General features: G+C 45.6%; 1 protein-coding gene across 1 annotated transcript in view; it reads right to left on the reverse strand.

Annotated features, from left to right (window-relative positions):
* The window catches only part of EEPD1 (endonuclease/exonuclease/phosphatase family domain containing 1), a 25,004-nt gene extending 11,818 nt beyond the window's left edge, over nucleotides 1-13,186 (reverse strand). The window contains exon 1 of the mRNA XM_008057417.2: nucleotides 12,145-13,186. Coding sequence (XP_008055608.2) covers nucleotides 12,145-13,022 — 878 coding nt within the window. The 5' untranslated portion in view covers nucleotides 13,023-13,186. The remainder of the gene's footprint in view (nucleotides 1-12,144) is intronic.
* Between the last annotated feature and the right edge of the window lie 281 nt (nucleotides 13,187-13,467).

A 13,467-nucleotide genomic window follows, 5' to 3' on the forward strand; every position in this document is an offset into this window, starting at 1 on the left:
TGGCCGGGAGCGGCCACTGCACTCCAGTCTGGGCAACAGAGTGAGACTCCAACTCAAAAAAAAAAAAGAAACTCCATACCCCTTAAAATTACATGCTGATAAGGGCATCTATCGCTGGGGTGCTTAACAAAAGAAGTCAGGGAAAGCCCAACGTGAGCTGGCTTCATGGTGGTCACTCTGAGTACACCTTTCCATGGCAATTCTACAGGACACTAAGTTCTAAACGGCACTAAATCCCTAAGTGAAACTGGTACCCAGGGTTTGGCAAACTCGGGTGTCAATATGACCTGTAACCAAGGACAAATAAGGAACTTGGTCAACCCAAGGTTGCTATGTGGGATGGGGGTGGGGGTGGGTAGAGGACTTCAGGTCACTGCCATAATTTCAGGAGAAAACCCAAACTGGCAAGTTCGAAGGAGGGAATGAGAAGAGAGACAAATCCCAGTCCGTAAGAGCTGGACCGTATCTACCATGGCCTAGCAGGAAGCTCTTCCCTCTTGTGAGAGCAGAGTATCACTCCAGGAACTAGAATGCAGCATTCTTTAGCATGTAAACTTTGAAAAGAGTACCCTGAAATTGTCATCTCTCCAGAGAAAAACGGAGGAGCATGTTCCTCCCAAACAGCCAAGGAAACTCCTGGATAATTTTTCTTAAACCACCTTGTTATGAATTGAATTGTGTCCCCTCAAATTCATATGTTGAAACCCAAACCCCCAGTGCCTCAGAATGTGACTGTATTTAGAGACAGTCTTTAAAGAGGTAACTAAGGTAAAATGAGGCCTTTAGGGAGGCCCTAATCCAATATAAATGGTGGTTTTTTTTGAGTTGGAGTCTCACTCAGTCGCCCAGACTGGAGTGCAGTGGTCGCTCCCGGCCACTCTGCAGCCTCGACCTGCTGGGCTCCGGCGATCCTTCCGCCTCAGCCTTCCAAGTAGCTAGAACTACAGGTGTGTGCTACCACTCCCAGCTAGTTTTTTTGATTTATTGTAGAGATGAGGTCTTGCCAAGTTGCCCAGGCGGGTCTCGAACCCGCAGGCTCAGGCAATTCATTCACCTTGGCCTCCCAAAGCGCGGGATTACAGGATAAGCCACTGTGCCCGGCTGAATGGTGTTTTTATGAGGAGATTTGAATACAGACAGGTACAGAGGAAAGACCAGGTGAAGACACAGAGAGACAACAGTCATCTATAAGTCAGGGAGAGAGAAATCAGGGGAAAAAAAAAACAAAACCCCTGCTGACACCTTGACCTCAGACTTCCAGCCTCTAGAACTGTGAGGAAATATATTTCTGTTTAAGCCATCCAGTCTGTAGTGCTTTGTTATGGCAGCCCTATTAAACAGACGACTATAGGAACAACCACTCTCACTCCTCAGAATTCAAGGGTATGTGGTGAAAACAAGGATCATTTTCCCTCTCTGTGAAAAAAGCTGCAGGGTTGAAAAGGACTTTTGTAATTTTGAAAAAATGTGTACATTTAAATATATAACCTTTACAAATAGAGTCAATCAATCAAAAGACCACAGCAGTGTATTTGAAATCAGGGGTTATGGGTGGTACTATAGTTTTATTTCTCAATCATCCAGTTTATTTCCATATCTTGCTTTGGTTGACCAACGGTAAGAAAGTCCTGATTTTCACAGATACAGTTACAAATCATAACACTTTGGGCATTCATCTTGTAATTGCAGATGCTCTTCAATTAAATGTACCTCAAGGTTTGAAAGACAAAAGCAACTTCTTTTCTAAGTGGAAACTCTAACAACCATTTGCATTTTTACAGCAAATGTGAGACATATCCAAACTAACATAACACGAGATTACAAATCAACCCCAAACAGTGGTGCCTGGCACACGTACACTGTATTGTCACATGCAGTCTCTTGTGCAGCTTCATGTGTGGACACGTATTTAACATTTCAAAAAATCCGAGTTTAAAATTCAATTCAGACTATTTGAAAAAAGACAGTGTAGAGTCACACACTTGGAAAGGTATTTATAAGCCACCGAGTCCCATCCCCCTTCGTGAATCCCTCCCGGTTCACAGCTATTCATGGGTCTTAAGCAGTCCATCTGTATCACTAAAGAAAATGTCGACTGGTGCAGGTGTTAAGTGACTTCACCTTTTTAATTTCTACAAGTCCCAGGAGACTTTTGGGGGGGGGGGAATGAAACAATATATCAATAGACTCTTGACTTTATAACTACAGTCAGGAGGCATAGCTTAACAATGGGGAAACATTCTGAGAAATGCATTGTCAGGCAATGTCATCCTTGTGCAAACACCATAGAGTGTACTTACACAGACCTAGATGGCAGAGCCTTCAACACACCTAGACTATGTATAGCCTACTACTCCTAGACTATAAACCTGTATATCATTATAATCATGAAAGATCATGGACCTTGGGAACACAAATCAACTTTGTTAAGAGAGCTCTAGTCTAGCATGCAGGCTGGGGTGATAAATAAATCACAAATATGCTGAAAAGTATGACTGAACTCAGAGTAGCATTTATTTATTTATTTTTGAGTTGGAGTCTCACTCTGTCGCCCAGGATGGTGTGCAGTGGCATACCACCCCAGCGTTAACCTGCAGGGCTCCGGCGATCCTTCCGCCTCAGTCTTCCAAGTAGCCAGAACTACCGGCGTGCACTACCACACCCAACTCACTTTTTATTAATTGTAGAGACGAGGTCTCACCAAGTTGCCGGGGGTAGTCTCGAACCCATGGACTCAGACAATTCACTCACCTCGGTCTCCCAAAGTGCTGGGATTACAGACTGAGCCACCGAGCCTGGCCTCAGAATAGCTTTTTATTATCCAATTTTGGAGTCTAACTGCTTGGATTGTGATCCCAGCTCCAGCCCTTAAGAGTTGTCTGACCCTGGGCAAAGTTACTCAGCTTCTCTGAGCCATCGCAAGGAAATGACTGTTAATTATCATTGTTTTTGTTCTCAGCACAACTACTACTACCAAGTGGACACTAAAAGTCCAGCCACCATCAGGTGATAGGTGGGGAGAAACATGAAGTATTCTGCTGTTTACAATGAATCCTATCAAAAGAGCAGGGAGACAGACTACAGACTGGGAAAAAATATTTGCCAACTCCATGCCTAACAACAAGAATCTAAAAGGAACTCAAATGTGCTGACAAAGGCCTAACAACAAGGATCTACAAGGAACTCAAACGTGCTGAAAATAAAAAAACAAGCAGCTCTATTACAAAGTGGGCTAAAGATATGAATAGACACTTCTCAAAAGAAGACATAAGGGCAGCCAACAGATATATGAAAAATGTTCGGCCTCACTGGTCATCAAGGAGATGCAAATTAAAACTACACTGAGATACCCCCTAACTCCAGTTAGAATTGTCATCATCAATAACTCAAAAAATAACAGATGCTGGAGAGGATGTGGCGAAAAGGGAACACTTCTACACTGTTGGTGGGAGTGCAAACTAGTTCAGCCTCTGTAGAAATCAGTGTGGCGATTCCTAAAAGTTCTAAAAATTGACCTTCCATATGACCCTGCAATCCCCCTACTGGGAATATACCTGGAAGAACTCAGGTCACTCTATAAAAAAGACACTTGCACAAGTATGTTTATTGCAGCATTATTCACAATAACAAGAACATGGAACCAACCATGCTGCCCATCAAAAGAGGACTGGATTAAAAAAAAATGTGGTACATATACACAATGGAATACTACACAGCCAAAAAGAAGAACAAAATCATGAACTTTACGGCAACCTGGATAGAATTAGAGTTTATAATACTGAGTGATCTCTCACAGAAACAAAAAACTGAGTATCACATGTTCGCACTCATAAGTGGACCTTGAACAACTACCGTATTACTATAAGAAAAGAATTGAAAGTGGTGAGAAACTACAGGGAGGGGGCTGAGGAGAGTGTGGAGAGATGGGATTGACAGTAGTTGATATCTGCCTGTGGGAGGGGGGGCCACACCTCATCGATAAAGGTACCTGCATGGTGAATATTTGTATACCTAGCCCTGAATTGTACCTCACAATTTTAAATAAAAATTTTTAAAAAAGAAACCTTGGGCAACCTCCTCGGGTCCTCTGCCACTGTGGGAGTTTTTCTGTCCTCTCAATAAATTCTGCTTTAAAATAAAATAAAATAAAATGAATCCTCAAATTAAAACTTTAGAAGTCTGAGAATCACTTTGACAAAACAACAACAACAACAACAAAAAACTGACCAGTAAAATGACACAGTGATCTGAAGCCACAGAGGCTGCCCACCAAAAAGGAAGGAAGGAGTCCCAAGACCACTGGCAGTTAACAGCAAGGCCTAATGCCAACTTTGGTACTTTGAGGCCACTCAAATATTTACTTTTTCCCTGTTTAAGACAACAGAGACTGCTTTTTTTAAAAAGTGTAAGTCATATTAAATTTTCTTAATAAAAAACATATTCTGGAGAAGTGTTTTTTAACAGAGTATTAGATCAATATTAAAAACAATGACAACTACAATCTGCCTGATACCTCTCCCTCTTCTAGGCCAAGCTGAGAAAGACAAAGTATCAATTTTACCCTCCAGTTTCGGGGTGAGCAAACAAGACTGCACATCCCTAGAACATCCAAAATGCATGCAACTTTACATGTGGCAACTGAAACAACATTCTCTCTCGGCAAAGCACTATGTTTCACAAGTATACAGCAGCCTCCAGTTCAAACAATAGAAGGCCCAGCTTAACAGCTTAATCAGGTAATGGCTGAACAAAAATAGAATTCACAGGAAACAGGGGCTCCTTGAGAACAAACAACAAATCAACATTAGTTGGAGAACTGAAGTCAGTAAAGAAAACCAGGGTTTCTTTATGCAGGAGTTAGGAAGAAGGACTCAGGACCTTTCTTTGTAATGAATTGTTTATTCTGAGCACACTTCCCAGGGTTCTTAGCCGCAGGAGTCCAGCTGTCTGAGAGCTGTCAATCAAGACATTATATAAGAACTGTGGTTCACAACCAGGCCTGGGTACAGTCATAAGGAATAGGGTCAGGAAGCTGCTAAGATTCCTAAATATTTGTTGAGGACTAGCAGCCTGTCAGGTAGAGCAGGACATTTTTGTGGCATCTCCTAGATGTTTTGATGTGAGGTGTCATCGGTGTGGAATTCCACCTGGGCATTACCACACACAGATCAGGATGTCTAGAATGAACAGATCAAACTTCAGTGAAATGCATCATTTTATATGTTACTGGCAGAGAATTCTAGGATAAAATCCTCTGTAAGGTAAGGTACTTTTGAAATAAAATAGGTGTGTGGAATAACACACACCTCGCCACTTCCTAAGCGAGATATTTACATACCAGGTGCTCTCACTGCAAGGTGCCTCATACAGGAGTCTGCCATGTTGTTGAGTATTTCAGCTCATAAGCCTGAGTGGAGGGCTGAGCTAGGACCTCCCACTCCTCAGTGGCATGTGTGTGTGTATGAGGGCGGGTGGGGATTGCTGACTTGTCACTATGTCTCTACACTCCTTCCTCTCAAAACATGTCCTCCCAGACCCCAACCTCCCTTCATCCATCCCCTGATGTTGAGGTCTCCACATATCTGCAGAGTCAAGATGATAGCTACCAAATGTGTACTCAGGTCCCTTAGGAAGCTTCACTTCCTCATACCACACTGTCCTAGTAAGTACCTGCCAAATGGTGCAAGATGGTGAGCTCCCTGACCACAGGGAGAGGTCTCCCTGTGCCTCTGACCTCATGAGGTAGCAAGCACAAAGTGGGTGTTCAATGCTGAACTGAATTTCTGTGAACAGCTCCTGACAGAAATAGTTACCTCAGGTTCCCAAAGTATGCCTGGTTCTATTTGTCATTGATGCTAAAGAGCATTCATAGCCTTGTCAGATGCCCCATCTGTGCAGAGGGCAGATCAAGGCATCTTACTCCATCTGCTATAGACCCGAGATGCCACACCCATACAGAGCACAACAGAAGCAGAGGAAAAGGGTGAGGTGAGCAAGCTTGCATCATGTTGAATGATGCAGTAGCACACATGTCAGCCCCAGGATTCCTTCCATGCCTCTATGCCTGTCTTCCAGGAATCACAGAGCATTCAAACAAACCACCTGCTGAATCCTCACATTGTCCAAAACATAGTTAAGTCTTGCCAGTTCTTTACCACTAAAAGGCCCCTTGTCTCCACCAATTTCCCTATCTCCCCAGACACTGTCTCCTCTAGCCTGAGTCTTGCAATAGCTTCTTCACTCAACGCCGAGGACCACTCCAGGCGGCCTCTCAGCAGCCATATCATCCAGTAAGAGATCCTTTCATCAGCCTCTGCTTTAACCCTCTGTGGCCTTTCTGCTGTTAAAGGAAAAGCCTTGCCGGCCTCACCCCTGCCTGGCTCTGCAGCCCCACCCACTGCCACTCTGGGAACAGCCAGCCTTTCACCTGGAAGGGTGCTCCCAGGGCCTCTGCCCTTGCCGATTCTTCTAAGGAGCACTCTTCCTCCCACTTTTTCCACGCCTGGCGCTTCTCATCCTCCTGCTTTTGGCTGAGGCCTTCCTTGGCCTCCATCTATCGAAACAGATTTCTCTCCAACACACCTCCATCATCCTCAGCATTCACCACTACCTGTAATTATTTGTGTGTTGGCCTGGTTGTCTCCCCATCTAGAGCAGAAGCTCCACAAGAGCAGGGAATCTGACTTATGCTCCACTTTATTACCACAGTCTGACACTAAACCTGCTACCTGGTAAGAGCTCCAAATATATCTGTTGATTGACTGAATGAGTGGATGAAAGAATGGATGAATAAGAAAGGGATGGATATCCTTTGGGAGAATCAATACTATCAACCCCCCCAAAAAACCTTGAAATCAGACCCAAAATGGGCCCAACTTTCTTGAAAAACACAAGTAACACTTTTCCCTTTAGTGAAATGGCCCGAGTTGTGCCTGCCCTGGGGGCTTCCCTTCATTCACACTGTCTTCTGAATCCACAACAGTTTTACTACCAACCATCTTTCTCTCTGGGAACAACCCAGAGCTCCTAGGCTCAGAAAACCAGAACTCAGCCTTGGAGTCAGGCCCAAGGTCTCAGTCTCACACTTGAGGGGCTGGGCAGAGGAGTCCTGATACCCTCTGGATTGGCTCGACCTCTGGCCACAAGGCCCATCCTTTGGAGGAACAAAAACAGGAGGGAAGCAAAGGCCTCCAGAACCCTAACAAAGACCCAGAGGTCTAAGTGAAGCCCCACTTCTCCCCAAGGCCCTGATACCTGGTCAGCCAAGGACCCAGGCCAGAGAGGAAGCATGGGTGGGCTGGGAGTGGCAGGCAGAGGAAGGACATGGAGTTTGGGAAAAGACACACCCAATCCCTCTGCTTTGAAATCAGACAAATGCCTGGCTTTAATTCCTGACTTCAACTTCTACATTCCGAAGGTCATACAGATGCTATTTAATCTCTTGGAGCCTCAGTTTCCACAGCTGTCAAAACAGATTCGCAATCTCTACTTTAAAAGGACTGCCGCGCATTTTGTCCGCAGATGTTATGCCTGGCTGCATCCGCCCACCTTTCAATCTCCAAGGACAGGTCTACTGCTCATACGAGAAAAATATAACCACATCTCAATCATGCACTGTGAATTGCCCAAAAAATCTGGATTTACCAGACTGTTTTGATGCTGAGCCATCCAAACTAATCTACATTTACTTAACTCTGCTAAGTAACGAGGCCAAGCTGATTCCCGAATTTAGCTTATACATGCACACAGCAGGCATTCAACACATATTTTTCAATGAATGGATCAAATGACAAGATGGGTTATGTCTATATTGATCCTACTAACAAAATCTCCTTTTTTACAGTCAGTGCGTGTTGCTAGGCACTAATCCACCTTGTGCTTTGATACCGTAGACATGTGGCAAGAAAAAACAGATTTAAGCCATTATAGGGCTAAAGATTTTGACGCTCAAGTCCCCTTCTGATGTAGGCCATGGGGAAAATGAGCAAATGGGATGTTAAATCTCCTTATTTCTTTTGGAGATTATCTGTCAGCTCCCTCAGGGTTTATACTTTCAGTAACCAAAGGGACTTTTCAAAAGAGAATGACTCCCTGCAAGAAATAAATACAAATTAAAAATTAACCGATCTTCATTCCAGATGTGGAATGTCACCAAATTTTGCAAGCATATTTAGCAGAAACATTTGTCTTTTAGTATTGCTCCATAAATACTGAGCAAGAAAAAACACTGCCTAAGACTGAGATTTGGCAAAATAATCTAATGAAATCTGTCAGTTCTATGCCACCAGCATGGCAGCCCTGAAGGTTCCTGGTTACTATATGATTATCTAACTATGCTGTCCTACCTCAGGTCTCACATGGGAAGCACAGGTTCTTATAGCTCATACAAGCTCCTCCACCCAGGCAGCAGCATCTCAGGGCAAGAAAAGATTCTAAGTCCCATCCCACACCAGTACCACGTCAACTAGAGTAAACTCACAGAAGGGAAAACAAAGAGCCAGCTACTTCCTTTGCAAAAGAAGAAGCTATTCCCTTTGCCCAATGTTATCTTTAAAATGCCTTTGCATGCCGGGCTCGGTGGCTCAACCTGTAATCCTGCGCCTTTGGGAGGTTAAAGTGAGTGGATTGCCTGAGCCCACAGGTTCGAGACCCGCCTGGGCAGCGAGACCTCATCTCTACAATAAATCAAAAAATCAGCCGGGCGTGCTAGCACGCGCCTGTAATTCCAGCTACTCGGAAGGCTGAGGCGGAAGGATTGCCGGAGCCCAGCAGGCGAGGCTGCGGTGGCCGGGAGCGGCCACTGCACTCCAGTCTGGGCAACCGAGTGAGACTCCAACTCAAAAAAAAAAAAAAATGACTTTGCAATGGATTTAATTTAAGAAACTGTGACTGGCACATAGTTTGGCAAGTGCCCTTGATGAGGCAGAGGTGGGCACCTACCATGAGGCAGGATAAAGGTGCTATTCTTACAAAACACAGCCCCACTCTCACAGGGAGCATGGGTCTAACGTCAGAAGGTCTGGGTCCCCGTACTGGCTGAGTCACTAATGATCAGTGTGATGAAGACAAGTCATTTAACTTCTTTGGTTTTAGTTTCCTCACCCCAGGAGGAAGAATCATTAACAGAAGCAAGCATTATCTGCTTCCCAGTATACGTGGATGCAAATAAGAGCCACCCGGAAAATTACCTGCACCCATTCTTGCTTAATAAATGTATTTCCTCTTATTAATACAAAGAACAAATGGAATGTGAGAGGTTTCCATGAATCAGGATGAACACGTAGCTCTTGGAGAACGGGTACTGCTGACATTAAGGACACGAGATCCACTCTGTGACAGCTTCTGGTTCCCTAGGACAGTCACACAGGCAAAAGCACCCACTGCAGCTCTGCAGGGGATCAGGACCTAAGCCTATTATTTCATGTTTACCAGACACCAGCAATGTGCTAGGAGTGTCAGGACACTGAATCTTGTGACCAGGCAAAAGGAACCACCCACTCACAGGACAACACATATGGCCACGTGTGAGCATGTGATAGAGGTACAGGCCACATTTTCAGCCTCTTACTGGTACTCCCTTCCACACCCTAGTGGATTTGGGGTAAGCTTTACCTGCACCCTCACCTGAAGACAGTAGTTCAATATCTTCAACAAATCATCGCTCTAGGAAATCCAAAGCAGGACAGCCCTAACATTCCACACTGACAAGAGTTGCTAGCAAGCTTGCTCAGAAAGCTGCGGAGTAGAAGCAACTCTCAGGCAGACTGTCTGTGCTCACTCTCCCATTTTCTATTCTTCACATTCACATATCCTAGAAACTGAATAAGCCCTTATAGCACTGACCAGAAAAAGCATCGTAGGGCTGAATAACTAGAAAGATGATCAAGACAAAGGGAAAAAAGTACAGTTGTTCCTTGGCATTCATGGGGGATTGGTTCCAGGAACCCTGTGACACCAAAATCCTTGAATGTTCAAGTCCCTGATATAAAATGACGTAGTGTTTGCATCTAACCTGGGCACATCCTCCTGTATACTTTAAATCATCTCTAGATTACTCAGGATGGCTAATACAATGTAAATGCTATATAAATCATTACTGTATTGTTTAAGGAAAAATAACATGAAAAAAGTCTGTACATGTTTGGTACAGATGCAACCATCTTTTTTTTTTGAGTTGGGGGTCTCACTTTGCTGCCCAGACTGGAATGCAGTGGCACCATCACAGCTCACTGCAGCCTCAACCTTCTGAGCTTAGGTGATCCTTCTGCCTCAGTCTCCAGAGTAGCTGGACTATTTTTTTTTTTTTTTTTGGTAGAGACAGTATCTTGCTACATTGCCTAGGCTGGCTCTTGAACTGCTGGGCTGAAGTAATCCTCTCACCTCAGCCTCCCAAAGTGCTGGAAGCCACTGCACCTGGCCGATTCCCTTTTATTTTCCAAATATTTTAGATCCATAGTTAGCTGAATTCATGAATCTGGAACCCATGGCTATGGAAGGCCAACCCAGAGGGGCAGTTCATCAACTGATACTTAATACTTAGTACAATGGCTCTCAAAATTTAGCATGCTTCAGAACCACCTGGAGGGTGTGTTAAAACACAGAAACCCAGAGTTCCCCAGTCAGTAGCTGCCATTGCTGCTTCAGGGGACCACACCTGAAAGACTACTAACATAGTAAACAGGAAAGGGCTGCCCTGTCGGTCAGTCCCACTGGAACAACTTCGGATCCTAATCCACAGTCCTCCTTCCAAATGGAGCCATTTAGAAAACTCATAATAGGAATTAAATAGCTGTGCCCCTCCCTTCCTCTCCCCTCCTCTTTTCCCATTCATACACCCATGCTGCTACAGATGAAGAGAACAATTATCAAGCCATACCTGATAAATACCTTCCAGGGCTAAGTCTAACTCTCACCTGTGCACAAGATGATTTTGCAAGAGAAGTGAGTTAGCATGCAAAATAGAGGCCACAGCAGTGTGGGTAGAGAATGCAAGAGCTTCCTTGGTCCAGTTCTCTGACCCAGTGCAGGGTCCCTCCCTACTCAGTGTCAAGAGCATGCCACTGGGTTAATGCCAGGGAAATGCTGTGACCTGCTTTTCTCCTCACTAATTTATGTCGGTGATCTGCCACCACGCACAGTGATTTCCTGCCCAGGGTCACCAAACTGCTGCCCACCAGCCTCAACAACCCAGTACAAAGGAAAGCAACGAGTAGCCAGGAACACTGTACCCCTGGTGGGTGGCAGGGCAAAATTCCTCAAGACCAGGATCACAGCACTTATGACCTGAAAGTGGCAAATATTTCTTTCCTTCCCAAAGCTGATTACATTATACAGTACACAATTTTATTAACAGTAGGAGTTATGCCACAATAATATCATTTTTGTGTTATGGGGAGGGTTGGAGGAAGTTCCTACTGAGAACAGTGTTGTGAATAATGTAAACATTCCGTGATAACAGCCAATCCTGAAATCTCCTTTGGTTTAAATGGGAAAATCTGGCCAATATACACACACATCAGCTTGCCCCTTTCTGGCTACAAGACAGGAGAGGTTATAAACATTTGGGATTGCATTTATGGGACTGAAAACTGACTTCAGGTTAAATAAGGAAAAAGACTGGAGAATGATTCATTCACCACATTTTGGTAAATATAGACAGTGTATGTGTTTGCAAATACCTGGTCTTTAAGACAATTTTGTGCACAGAAATAGGCATATTTGATGAAACAAATGTGATTTTCCTTCCCATTAATAAAAGAAATCCAATTAGCTCTTTTTCACATGCAAAACCATGCACCAGTTCCCAGGCTCTGGATACCTGATTTGGTGTAAACCCTATGAAGTCCTGTGAACCAAATAATATTCTCCAAACAGTACCACCAGTACAACCTCCACTTACCCCAAAAGTATGACTCAAACTCATGTATATCAGACTCAAGACAGAGGCCACAAACCCAAATGCTGTATCCAGAAAATTCTGGAACAGAAAGAGAGCCCACCCTTAGGTGGGGCTGGGACCTTATGACTAATTAAATGTTCTTGCCCCTTCTCTTCCCCCAAAAGAGTCCACTTATTTGCATCCACCGATGAGGCCACACAAAAGCTGCCTTCATACCCAACACCCTTGGTGGTTCCTGTCCTTACCTGTTTTCCAGGAGTGTCATGCACACCACCTCTCGCACCCCTGGGTTGTTGGCCTTCTCCACCGAGCAGCCCTGCAAGTTCCAGGTGGCCAGCCTCAGCACAGGCCGCCCATCCCTTGTGCCTCCAAAGGCCTCTACCGAAGGCCGAGTGGAGATAATCTGCGTGGGCCCCCCTGGTGGCAGGTCCAGGTCTTCACTCTGCAGGCTCAGCGAGGTGGGGCTGGGATGAGGCTTGGCGGTGAAGGTCAGGCCCCCGTTGGTGTGGGTGGATGGGGGCCTGGACCTCTCAGCAAACACCTGGTGCCGTATCCTGTCCAGGAAGGCGGCATTGATGCCATCCATCCTTACCAAGTCCTCGATGCTGCGGAAGGGCCCATGCTCACGGCGGAAGTCCACGATGCTGAGGGCCATCTTCTCTGAGAGGCCTCGCACACTCATGAGCTGAGCTGGAGTGGCCGTGTTGATGTTGACACGTGGGGTGAGTGGCACAGCGGTGGCCAGGTGGTGAGGCTGCTGCTCAGCCAGCAAGTCCCGCCGCAGGGAGCTAGGAGAGTGCTGTGCAGAGCTGCCCTTGCTGCTCACACAGATCTCAAACTTGACCTGCTCCAGCTTGGTGGCGCCCACACCACTGACCAGTGCCAGGTCCTCCACCTTCTTGAAGCCACCGATATACGCTCGGTACTCCACGATGCTGCGTGCCACAGCACGTGTCACCCCAGGCAGAGTCATCAGCTCCTCCTCCGTGGCAGTGTTGATGTTCAGTCGCTCCTGGTTCACTAGGATGTTGCTGAAGTTGCAGGCTGCGCTGAACTTGCGGCTATGGGACAGGTCCGAGGGGTCCCTGGGGATGGAGCGGTGGCAGCCCAGGGTGCTCCCCATGGTTGGCCAGGATCAGGAGGCCCACGCAGGCTCCCCCACTGCAGAAGAACTCTCTGGCAAGGAAGGAAGCCCGGTAGACCTTTCAAGCTCAGAAAGAATGGAAGGTGCGGGATTTAGGAACTGAAGAGGTTGCCACAGATAAACACCAAATCTTCCATGTCGAGTGTCCAAAAATCACCTTTCACTTGGCCACCTGGAAAAGAAATGAACACACAAATCGACTGAATTAATCAATCTGCATTAGCACTGCCGACCTAGTGCTAGACTTAGTAACCAGACGTCCGGGGTTAGTGGTTGACTGTGAACCCCTGAAAACGCAGATACAGTGAGGCTGAGCCCATATGGATTTTCCTCTGTGGACGTCCTGTTTTTAATCACATTGAGGCCCAATAAGGCCATGAGTTTCTTCTCTGGGGAAGAGACCGCTCCTAATCAGCCTCACGCT

This window comes from Carlito syrichta, unplaced genomic scaffold, assembly GCF_000164805.1.
Source record: "Carlito syrichta isolate Samal-C Ts95f unplaced genomic scaffold, Tarsius_syrichta-2.0.1 Scaffold303008, whole genome shotgun sequence".
Taxonomy (NCBI): domain Eukaryota; kingdom Metazoa; phylum Chordata; class Mammalia; order Primates; family Tarsiidae; genus Carlito; species Carlito syrichta.